The following is a 12,523-nucleotide window of genomic DNA, read 5'->3' on the forward strand; positions in this document are numbered from 1 at the left end:
AGATACCTAAGTAGTCATAATCTATGCCTGCAGAGCTAATACACAGCTTTGAGGGTGTGGTCAAGAAAATCTGACTTTGTCCCCATAAATTTTATTTCCCTTCGTACAGGTATGCTTCTTAAAGACTTAGATTTTCTTTTCAAATACATGTGTGTAAAGGTATTATGTTGTGATTCTTTACAAGCTTATACTCACAGTGTGTTTATTAAATACTTTAACATAACAATACTGAATTTCACCATGGCACAGAGATTTTGAGAATGTTGAAGTCAGACTCAATTTCAAATCCCAGTTTCACCAGTTACCAGTTGTAAGACCTGGGGACAAATAATTTAACAATATGCAGCCTTGGTTTTTCTTAGCTGCAAAATGGATCATATTAACAAACTTGTTAGAATTATTGAGATACTTATTATTGAAGTCCATTATACTATAGCTAACTATTATAGTGTCTGGCATATAATAGACATTTTTAATAAGTGATAATGTCAAATTTTTTTCACCAAATGTTATAAAACAGTAATATTGTCTCCTAGATTTTGAAGATGCTTAACAGCAACACAGAAAGTCCCTATTTGATATGGAACAATTCTACAAGAGCAGAATTACTTGAATTTCTTGAATCCCAACAAGAAAACATGATTAAAAAAGTATGTTATTGTTTTATAAATTCATTGGGTAATTTATTCTGATGGAAGCTCTGGAAATAGAGCAATATTGATTAGAACAGAAATTCACTATTTCAGACCAGGTGGAGTGGCTCACACCTGTAATCCTTGCACTTTGGGAGGCTGAGGTCAGGAGTTGGAAATCAGGCTGGCCAACCTGGTGAAACCCTGTCTCTACTAAAAATAGAAAAATTTAATTAAATAAAAATCAAAAATTTAATTAAATTAAAATTTTTTTGTTAAAAAATAAAAAGTAAAATTAAAAATGCCGGGTGTGGTGGTGCATGCCTGTAATCCCAGCTACTCAGGAGGCTGAGACAGGAGAATTGCTTGAACCCGGGAGGTGGAGGTTGCAGTGAGCTGAGATCAGGCCAATGCACTACAGCCTGGGTGACAAGAACGAGACTCCGTCTCCAAAAAAAAAGGGCAAGCCTCTATTTTTCAGTTTAGTGTCAATCAGTTTGGCTTTCTGCCGCCTAATATTTGGCCCATTTAAGAAGACCATTGTGTTGTATGTAGTTATATGTAAGGATTTTTTTTATTGTTATTACCATTTATTGGCAGCTGTCTTCTATTTTAACCAGTTTTTGAACCCAGAAAACTTATTTTAGTTCACTTCAGCCTCTTTTCCCTAGTAAGTGAAAGTTGCTTTCCGTTATCAAAACAAGATTTTTTTCTACCCTACCACTTTCTAGCAGAGAGGCTGTTACTAAGCCGTGAAAAACACAAAAGCAGTAGGATTGGCAATAAGGAGAACACCTGGATGATCCATACGCTAGATGGTTGAGTCTTGATGATTTTGAAGATAATTTTGTTTGTGGCTTTGGAAATTAGAGTAACTATTACTGTCATATCTCAGTTTTTTAGAGTTTTTGAGTTCATTCCATTTTAGTCACCTTGACCTCTTTATGAGATAAAATTTTTGAGAATTGCAGAGCTAGGGAGAAAAGGTCTCACATTTCTGTACATTATCTTTTTTTTCTTTTTTCTTTTTTTGAAACGGAGTTTCACTCTTGTTGCACAGACTGGAGTGCAATGGCGTGATCTCAGCGCATCGCAGCCTCCGCCTCGCAGGTTCAAGCGATTCTCCTGTCTCAGCTTCCCAAGTAGCTGGGATTACAGGCATGTGCCACCATGCCCAGCTAATTTTGTATTCTTAGTAGAGACAGGGTTTCTCCATGTTGTCAGGCTGGTCTCGAACTTCTGACCTCAGGTGATCTGCCTGCCTCAGCCTCCCAAAGTGTTGGGATTACAGGCGTGAGCCACCACACTCGGCCTTCTATACATTATCTTTTACCAGAATCGACACAAGAACATCTTCTCTTTGTTTAGCATTATTGTATACTTTCATATGATATGTTAGTCCAACCTAAACTCCTTTAGGTTTCAGTCTTAATCTTCATTAGGACTGTTTTTCTCCCATTCCTCTTTTCTTTTTCTTTCTCCTTAAATGAAAACTTAATTTTTCCAACTATATAATTGCCCTTTTTTTTAATCAGAGATTGTTTCCCAGCACTTTTGTTAAGTGTATTACCCAGTCCAAATATGCTCATTTCTCAGCTCTGTCATCCTTCATCTTACTAGGTCTGATGTCTGCTGAGTTGAGGGAGAAAAATAAAGTGTCATGCTTGCTTCATAAACTCTGCCTCTAAGACCTTTGTTAGCTGACCTCTGTGATCCTTTGAAATTTTAAAATGACTTAATAATAGTAATATTTGGAATAAAAAATCATAACGTAATTCCATTCCAAACGTAACGCCTATTCCAAAGTCATTTTATTGGTTATTAACATTAACATTGCATTAAGTGCTGTGACATGTATCACACCACATTTTTCCTCTAGAAAATACATAGATCTCTTGACTTACTTGTTAAGTTATTAAACTGAGCATGGATAGATTTACATCTAATAGTCTGTTTTCATCTTTTAAAAAGGGTGATTGTGACAAAACTTATGGATCAGAATTTGTCTACAGTGATCATGCCAAAGAACTTATTGTAGGGGAGATTTTTGTTAGGGTGTATAATGAAGTCCCTACTTTCCAACTGGAGGTAAGCTCTCTGCTTTTAATTTTATCTGATACCTTTGATTATTTGTTACTGAAAGTTACTAGTTTATTCACACTGTATAGAGGCAAACTTCATTTTATTGCACTTTCTTTACTATGCTTGTTTTTTTAAAAAAGATTGCAGGTTTGTGGCAACCCTGTGCCAAGCAAGCCTGTTGGCACCATTTTTCCAACAGCATGTGTTCGCTTCATGTCTTTGTCTCACATTTTGGTAATTCAGTATTCCACACTTTTTCATTATTACATCTGTTATGGTGATCTTTGATCAGTGATGTTGCTATTATTGTCTTACGTAAACAATTAATAATAGCAACATGATGAAGTTCATCAGTAGTGTATGTGTTCTGGACTGTTCCACCAACCAGCCGTTCGTCAGTCTCCCTCTCCTCTGGCCTCCCTATTCCCAGAGTAAACAATATTGGAATTAGGCCAGTTAATAACCCTACAGTGGCCTCAGTGTTCAAGTGAAAGGAAGAGTTGCAAGTCTCTCACTTTAAATAAAAAGCTAAAAGTGATTAAGTTTGATGAGGAAGGCTTGTCAAAAGCTGAAAAAGGCCGAAAGCTATACCTCCTGTGCCACACAGCCAAGTTATGAGTGCAAAGAAAAGTTCTTGAAGAAAATTAAAAGTGCTTCTCCAATGAATACATGAATGATAAGAAACTGAAACAGGCTTATTGCTGATATGTGAAAAGTTTTAATGATTTGGATAGAAGATAAGCCACAACATTCTCTTAAGACAAAGGGTAATTGAGAGCAAGGCCCTAACTCTTTAATTCTGTGAAGGCTGAGAGAGAGTAAGGAAGCTGCAGAAGAAAAGTTTGAAGCTAAGGGGGTTGGTTCCTGATGTTTAAGGAGGAAAGCTGCCTCCGTAACATAAAAGTGCAAAGTGAAGCAGCAAGTACCAATGGAGAGGCTGCAGCAAGTTACCCAGAAACTTGTCTAAGATAATTGAAGGTCGCTACACTACAAGTTTCTAATGCCTTCTGTTGGGATATGATGCCATCTAGCATTTAGCTACAGAGGAACAATCAATGTCTGGCTTCAAAGCTCCAAAGGACAAGTTGACTGTCTTCGTAGAGGCTAATACAGCTGCTGACTCTTAAGTTGAAGCCAGTGCTCATTTACCCTTCTGAAAATCCTAGGAACTTTAAGAATTACGATTAATATGTTCTCACTTGTAAGTGGGGGCTAAACAGTGGGTACTTATGGACATAACAGTGGCTACAATAGACACTGGAGACTACTAGAGGGAAGAGGGGGTGGTCAAGTTTGAAAAACTATTGGGTACTATACTCAGTACCTGGGTGACAGTCATACCACAAACTTTAGTATCCCAGGTAACAAGTCTGTACATGTACCCCCAAATCTAAAGTAAAAGTTGAAATTATTAAAAATAAAACTAAATCTGCTCTGCCCGTGCTCTATAAATGGAACAACAAAGCCTAGATGACAGCACATCTGCTTATGATGTTTTACCAAATATTTTAAGCCCACTGTGGAGACCTGCTCAGAGAAAAAGATTGCTTTCAAAATACTGCTGCTCATTAACAATGCACCTCGTCACCCAAGAGCTCTTATGGAGATGTACAAGGAGATTAATATTTTCATACCTGCTAATACAGCATCCATTTTTGCAGCGCAGGGGTCAAGGAGTAGTTTCAACTTTTACATCTTGTTATTTAAGAAATACGTTTCTTACATCTGTAACTGCCATAGATAGTGATTCCTCTAATGAATGTGGGCAAAGTAAATTGAAAACTTTCTGGAAAGGATTCATCATTCTAGATGCCCAAGAACATTTGAGATTCATGGGAGGGGTAAAAAATATCAACAGGAGTTTTGTAGAAATTGTTTTTGGGCCCCATGGATGGCTTTGAGAAGTTTGAGATTCTAGTGGAGGAAGTCACTGCAGATGGGCTGGAACTAGCAAGAGAACTGGTTAGGAGAGTATGAATATGTGACTCAGTTGCTGGAATCTCATGATAAAACTTAAACAGATAAGGAGTTGCTTCTTGTGGATAAGCAAAGAAAGTGGTTCTTGAGATGAAATCTCCTTGTGATGATGCTGTGAACGTTGTTGAAATGACAACAAATAATTTAGTATATTACATGAACTGAGTTGCAGCAGCAGAGTTTGGGAGGATCGACTTCAATTTTGAAAGAAGTTCTCCTGTGGATAAAATGTTGTCAATCAGATCACATGCTACAAAGAAATCTTTCATGAAAGGAAGAGTCATTGGATACACCAGACTTCATTGTTTTACTTTGGGAAGCCACCCAAACTTCAGCAGCACCACCCTGCTTAGTCAGCAGCTATCAACATCAAGCTGACACTCCCACCAGCAAAAAGATTGACTTGCTGAAGGCTCAGATGATTGATAGTATTTTTTTTTTTTTTTTTTGAGACGGAGTTTCGCTCTTGTTACCCAGGCTGGAGTGCAATGACGCGATCTCGGCTCACCGCAACCTCCGCCTCCTGGGCTCAGGCAATTCTCCTGCCTCAGCCTCCTAAGTAGCTGGGATTACAGGCATGCGCCACCACGCCCAGCTAGTTTTTTGTATTTTTGGTAGAGACGGGGTTTCACCATGTTGACCAGGATGGTCTCCGTCTCTCGACCTCGTGATCCACCCGCCTTGGCCTCCCAAAGTGCTGGGATTACAGGCTTGAGCCACGGCGCCCAGGCTGTATGGTTTTTGTTTGTTTGTTTGTTTTTTTGAGGATAGTATTTTTTAGTTAAGGTATGTACATGGGTTTTTTTTTTTTTTTTTTTTTTTTAAGATATAATACTATTGTGCATTTAGTAGACCATGGTAAACTATAAAAATAACTTTTATATGCATTAGGAAACCAAAAAATGTGCTTTATTTTGGTGATTTGGAACTGAACCCACACTATATCTAATGTATACATTGAAATAATACCAAATGCTTGTGATGGGGTGACCACTGATAGCCTGTGAACCTCTTTATCTTGATTGTTGAAGAATTCAATTTTGTGAAGTTTATGAGTAAGAAATTGTTCCTTGCCCAGCTGTTCCTCATATTTTATGCTTACTGCTACCCCACTGGGTCATGTTTATTTACCTTTAACTCACTAGTCCCTCATGGATGTACAAGGCCAGTTATAGGCTCATTTAACCACAGGGGATATTACACCACCAGACACGAGGCCTCCTCTGGCCAATATTAGGAGAAAATACAGGTTGAAAATAAAGATTTTTTTTAAGAAGATGACTGAAGTCACATCAGATCATCTTTTGTGATGATTCCTAATCACTTCCAGAAGCAACTGAGGAGCTTCTTCTGAGTACTTGGGGATCACATAGGAAGTTTTTGCTGTGTTTTTTGTTTCTTTTCTATTTAAAGAAGGGGGTCTCACTATCTTGCCCAGGCTGGTCTCAAACTCCTGGACTGAAGCAGTCCTGCTGTCCCAGCCTCCCAAGTAACTGGTATTATAAGTGCAAGCCGCTGCACCTGGCTTGTAGGAGGTGGCAAAGAGGGTTTGGTGGTTGATTTGTTTGTAAAAAGGAAAGAAATGAGGCTTTGTTTTCGTGTTTACTCCTAGAAGAAAAATTTACTAAGCCATAATGTATATCACTTAGCACAGAATAATGTGTGTGTATATATATATGTAAATAACTGTTAAACAGAATGAGTTAAATGACTTGTGGAGTCCCTTTGAAAACTGTCCTTTGAATTTATGTTCTAAATTTTATATAACTTCTAATTATAAAAATACAATCAAATTTTAGAAGTTCTGTATCATACTATCAGTTACTTCAGTTGATAAAGGGAGGAGGTATTCTTACCTCTGAATTTGTTATGCTGAGATACTAATCGGAGTACATCAGATCTCTGGAAGTTGAGAAATACTTTCCAATGTTTTCTGCTCTCTACACCCCCCCCTTCCCCCACATAATGCACAGGTGTATTCATATGTATGTATAATTTAATCATGTTAAATTGTTTCTTAGGGAACCCACGTTTTTAAATACTCATCTGCTTTGATTTAGGTTCCAAAAGCATTTGCTGCAAGTCTCTTGGATTATATAGGCTCCCAGGCCCAGTACCTGCACACATTCATGGCCATCACACATGCTGCAAAAGTGGAGTCAGAGCAACATGGAGACCGCTTACCGAGAGTAGAAATGGCTTTGGAGGCTCTGAGAAATGTCATAAAATATAATCCAGGTATGTAACTACACCTTTGATCAGTAAGACCCACATAATACAGGAGCCCTGAAAATTCCAGTAATCAAATTTTATCAGGGAAACTCGGGGAAAATTATACTTGGTTATAATGTATTAATATAACATTACAGGGAATTGACCCTGTAATATTTTTACAATAAAAGGTAAGCTGAGGAGAGAGGTCAAGGCACCATGTTTAGAAAAATTCGTATCTTTATGAAAGTGTGTCTGAATGAGATGAAAAGGCAGAATAATTGAATAGTTTGATGGTATAAAATTTTACATTGATGACATAAGTGCTTGAATTAGATTTATTTAATACATGATCTAATTTTTGCCTCCTTTATGGTCCCTAGCCAGTGCCTTGAGCATATGGGCACTTGTGTTTTTGAAAAACTGCCTGAAGTTTTTGGTGTATACAAATTGAAATAAAGAGGTGAGAGTTCCTACTTTTCAGCATCATAAAGAGGACATGCCCAAAAATATTCCTCTAGCCTGACTTCAGGGAGATGGATGAGTGAAAACCTAACAACTTCTTTCAACTCGATAATAAATAGAGAATATAAACCTAAAATAATGCAAATTCAATTTAAATTACTTGGTCTTTTTCAATAACACTGAACATTATCTTTCAGGACCATTTTTGCTCTTCTTAGCATGTATTAAAGTACTATTGAAATTCTGACTTTTGGGTTATTGCCAAAAAGTTATTAAAATAAAATAACCAACAGTAATTAACTATTGGGAAAACTACTCATTCACAAGGTGTACATTGGGATGTTAATAAAGACAGTGTTATAAAATCTGAGAAAAACTTTGTCTTGTATTGTTTGAAGTTGTCAAAGTGTAGAATATTACTAGTGGTATGTTAGTTACAAAGAAATTGTAGTAGAGCAGACTATTGATTTGGAACTTGTAAAAAGTTGAAGAGAGGCCTGCACAGAAATTCTCATAGTATCTATAAAGTTAATTAGAATTAACTCTCTCTTGTATTTTAGAAGTATGGTGTGTGTGTGTCATTGATGCCTTTTGACAGTTATTCCCCATTAAGAAGTGGTTTGAAAATGAATTTAAAAGCAACGTGTTTATAGAATATTCTCAGACTCTTTAAGTTGAAGAGTCCTACTGAGTTATCTTAAGAGTCCTCAAAAGATTACGAATTACACTGTATGTTTTTCTATCATATGGAAGAGGAAGAATATGCTGAACAAAACTTGTTTAATGTTTTTATAGCGACAAAATGGCAGTAAATATATGGGATTAGGATTTGAGGTAGGTAGGAATGGAAATACCATTTCATTTTATATATTTTCACAAGGAGTGCTTTGTATTTATACCAATTCGTTTGTATTATAATTAAGTGGCAGAGTTCTAACTAGTTTTATTTAAAAGCCAAATCATGTCAGAGTCTCCCAAAATATAATTTGGTTGAGGGCATAACCGTGAAGTCTGCAGGTAAAGAGTAAAATTATTACCTTATACTTTAGATTTTTGAGCTATATTTGGATTGCTTTATTTAATAAAGCTCTTGTTTTTATCCTGAGGGTTAGGGGTGGGGGTGGGAATGAAAACAAATAACCCTAAGAAGCTCTAATCCCTTTTTGCCTTTTAAGACTTGTTGCTTAGAGTTCCTCCACTTACGTCACGTCATAGATGTTTAGAAAGGGTTATCAGAGACTTAAAATTGAAGTAAACAACAGTGTATATTGGTTTTCTGAAGTTATATAATTTGAAACATCTCTTGGAAATAGAAAACCATTTTATTCTTACTGTCTAGGTTCTGAGAGTGAATGCATTGGGCACTTTAAGTTGATATTTTCTCTTCTCCGAGTTCATGGAGCTGGTCAAGTGCAGCAGTTGGCTTTAGAGGTAAAAAATGTTTTGAACTAAAGCATGTTACCTTCCCTACCACTTACCACTCAAATTACCATGTGTAATTTGAGTCTTGATCAGTCATTATCTGACGTATGCTTCTTTGTTTTTTTATTTTGCCTATTAAGCCACATCACTGTGTTTTTGAAATTTGAATTAACATGTTCAGTTAGAAAAGTGAATATTGCACAATGTTGTTCAAACTGGTTCTCTTTCTGTCATGCATTAGGGCTTAGGATAGTGTTATACAGTGTCAGGTGTGGGTTAAGGAATGGGCTTTACTGGGAAAGCTTAGAAGCCATACATCAGCAAGATGAAGATGCAGGTTTTCCCTGATTCCTGTGTTCCCACGGAGAAACATATTGAGGCTATTATCTGTTGGCTGCATATTCTGGGTTTGCATTCTAGAGAAGTGATCCGTGTCCCTCCCTCTCAGCTGATCTCCCTTCTTCCAAATCTAATACAAATCTACCTTTTCTGTGAAGATTACAGACAGGCACCTGGGTGTGCTGCTCTTAGGAGTTGCCTAAAAAAACCACTGTGGGTCTTCAGAGTCCAAGAGAAGTTGGAGTCCCCTTATTCAGGATATTGAAGCCACTGGTCCCATGGGATGCTGTTTAGATGTAGCCTCTCCTTCTGAGAGAAGCAGGAAGTTCCTAGTCATAGGTAGTTGTTTCCCAGGCAACCCAGAGTTCCCAGGATTATTTTTGGGATCTTGTTCATTGTAACACAGTTTATTACAAAGAACACCAAATGCAACCCTGTAGTAACAAGTAAATAAGTGGTTTACAAATAATTTGTGTAACATACTCTTAGATAAAATTTTGGCTTAAAACAGATTTTTAATAGAACAAAAAACTTGAAATTGGTCAAAAAGCTTAAGAAGCAAGTTATTTAAATTGAAAACCTTGTTTCCCTACGTAATTCCTTCAAGCATTTTGTAACTTTTTAAGTCTAGGATATGTTGCATGAGATGCTGACCAATGATCTTTAGATACATACTCTAAAAGATTTGAGTGATCATCCTTTCTGAAAGAAAAGCGGACTTGTTTCTTTATAATGGAAAGATAACCCCGATCTGTTGTGCTGAGTACTGAAGACATTTACTTTTTTTCCTCTAAAAGTTAAAAGAAAGTCCTAGTAGTGAGAATCATTATTTTCCTGATTACCAGCCCGTACTCAGAATCTGTAATCGGAAAACACTGCAGCGTATACCTTAGTTCTGGAGCATGTATGGGTATAGGATTGAAGGCTTCTTAGAAACCTCAAGGTATTATTTCCAAAAAGATTAAAGTAATGAAGACAATCTTTTAAAATTAAACTCTTATCTAAAAATTGTTTTGTCCCCCAAGCATTTGTCTCACTTGTATAGTCTATATCACTTGATTTAGGTTCAAAATTATTTCTGAAAGTTTAATATCCTTTGATTAATTTTCAGGTAGTGAATATAGTGACATCTAATCAAGACTGTGTCAACAATATTGCTGATTCAATGGTTTTGTCCAGTTTATTGGCTCTTCTACATTCATTGCCATCAAGTATGTATACAGATGTAATTTGGGAAACCACAGCAAGATCAGCCTATGGAAGGGAGTTGTTGCATTGTTGATATAAAACTTCAAACAAATGCCATCTATGTTTAGTTTTAGAAGTTTAGTTTTGAAGTGTTCTTTACACTAGGTTTGTCTTCCTAATTATGTTTCACATAGATTACTGTCTTGCATTTTCCCTGTCAAAAGTTGAAAGTTGGGGGTAAGAGAGATCCAAAACCAATGGAAAATAACCTGAGATGTTCAGTTTGTTGAAATCTACACATGAGTAATTGAGAATTAACTAAAATTTCATGGTTTATGAAGTAATTGTGGATGACAGAAAACATGCTAAAGATAAAAATGGCCTCGTACTCAGCTTGGTGTTCAGTTTCGTGTACTTTTGTCTTTTACTGATTTGATATTAATAAGAAAATATCAAGGTGGTTTAAAAAATATACCAACCTTATTTCCTAAATACAGCCCACCCTAATCTGGTTCCTCAGAAACTATAAAATTATCTAGTTTAATAGTTTGTAGTTGTGCTAAAACCAACCCTAAGATTGCTTTTCAAAGGCAGAAATACTGTGTTTGTAGGCAACTACAATGTAACTCCAAATTCACCAATAACCCTCAGAACACATTGCTTAGTTGGCCTTGCCAATCCCTTTGAAGTCATGTTAATCTTGATTTCATGTCTATCCACCTCCTTATCAGTAGGAACCTTGTCATTCATCTTATATACCAGTGGCTTGCTTATGTTTGGCATTTATGTTTGGTAAATTTAGTTGAATTTCCGTGGAAATTTTTTTTTTTCTTCAATACATGAATATGCTTGAAATAGCTCTTTAAAATGGCAGCTTTGTAAAGTCATTTGCAGATTATTTTTATCATACCTGCAACCTTAGTTGGTTTTTCTTTTTTCTTGGTTTACACTAGCTTTGTGAGACTTCAAACGATGCAAAACTCAAATGGTTGGTGAAGAAAATAATGTGATGGAACTCATAATTTGAAAGTATAACTTTATATAGTCCAGTAAATGTTTTAATCTTATAAATAGCTGGCATCCAGATATTTCAGCCTACTCTCTGTGTCATTGAGATTTCAGACTAAATTATATTGTACTGTTTGCTCAGGTACATTGTTACTGTTATTGTTTTCATCTCAGCCTAATACTTTGCAGCCTCTACCTTATTTGCCAGCACGTTATTCCTTTGGCTACCTGTCATTCTCATTCGATTCTAGAAGAGTTAAGTCAGTAAACTATACTTGCATATAATATGTATACTTGCATATGCAAATAGTTGTATCTTCTTTGTCCAGAAGGATACGATTATGTCTTAGAATGGAAACCTGGTCTCATGACTGTTACTTTCTACTTTTTTCCCCCCAAGATGGTAGTGCCAAGTAAAAATCTTAGATGCCTGATTAGAGTATCCTCTGGGTATCAGGAAATTAGAAGATTTTGGGATGTGCAGTGAACAATGCGATAGGAGGCAGGTTTTCACAATATTTGCGAGTACGGACTTTGGAGTCAGACCTGCATACAAAACTCAGCTATAGCACTCATTAGCCGTGAGAGCTTGGGCAGGTTAAACTGGGCCTCAGCTTCCTCACTTATAACATGGCCATGAAAATACTTATATCGCTGGTTATTATGAAGGTTAAATATGATATCCTGTGCAGAACATCTAGTTAAGTACCTGGCACAGACTTGGTGCCAAGTAAATACAAGCTAACCTGATAATACATTCCTTGAAATGTCTTTTACTCTGCAGGTCGTCAGCTTGTTCTGGAAACTCTCTATGCTTTGACATCAAGTACAAAAATAATCAAAGAAGCAATGGCAAAGGGTAATGTATAGAGTGCTTTCTTAGCTAGTCATGTACCATATAATGAAGCTTATTTTAAGCTGCATCGTACAGTCTGATAAACTAGAAAACTGCTTTGGAATGTTTAGTTTTAAACTACAGTGAGTTGAAATACGGTGGAAAATGAATTCTGAGTAGAAAAGTCAAATTCTTTATGTATAATATCAGCACTAATTCTCTTATTCCTTCATAGGAGCTTTGATCTATTTACTGGATATGTTCTGCAATTCAACACATCCACAGGTTCGAGCCCAAACAGCAGAACTTTTTGCCAAAATGACAGCAGATAAGCTAATAGGTCCAAAGGTAGGCACAAAATAAG

At 36.5% G+C, this 12,523-nt stretch overlaps 1 protein-coding gene across 4 annotated transcripts in view; it reads left to right on the forward strand.

Annotated features, from left to right (window-relative positions):
• Window positions 1-12,523, forward strand: part of DNAJC13 (DnaJ heat shock protein family (Hsp40) member C13) — a 124,582-nt gene that overhangs the window by 89,268 nt on the left and 22,791 nt on the right. For all 4 annotated transcript variants that reach the window (XR_012519109.1, XM_010335807.3, XM_003925076.4 and 1 more), the window contains 7 exons: window positions 537-650; window positions 2,604-2,720; window positions 6,752-6,929; window positions 8,707-8,798; window positions 10,240-10,339; window positions 12,109-12,183; window positions 12,395-12,507. Coding sequence is in view for 3 of the 4 variants with exons in the window: in XM_010335807.3 (XP_010334109.1) it covers window positions 537-650; window positions 2,604-2,720; window positions 6,752-6,929; window positions 8,707-8,798; window positions 10,240-10,339; window positions 12,109-12,183; window positions 12,395-12,507 (789 nt within the window). In the remaining variant the exon portion in view is untranslated. The remainder of the gene's footprint in view (window positions 1-536; window positions 651-2,603; window positions 2,721-6,751; window positions 6,930-8,706; window positions 8,799-10,239; window positions 10,340-12,108; window positions 12,184-12,394; window positions 12,508-12,523) is intronic.

The sequence above is a fragment of the Saimiri boliviensis genome, chromosome 9 (assembly GCF_048565385.1).
Source record: "Saimiri boliviensis isolate mSaiBol1 chromosome 9, mSaiBol1.pri, whole genome shotgun sequence".
NCBI lineage: Eukaryota > Metazoa > Chordata > Mammalia > Primates > Cebidae > Saimiri > Saimiri boliviensis.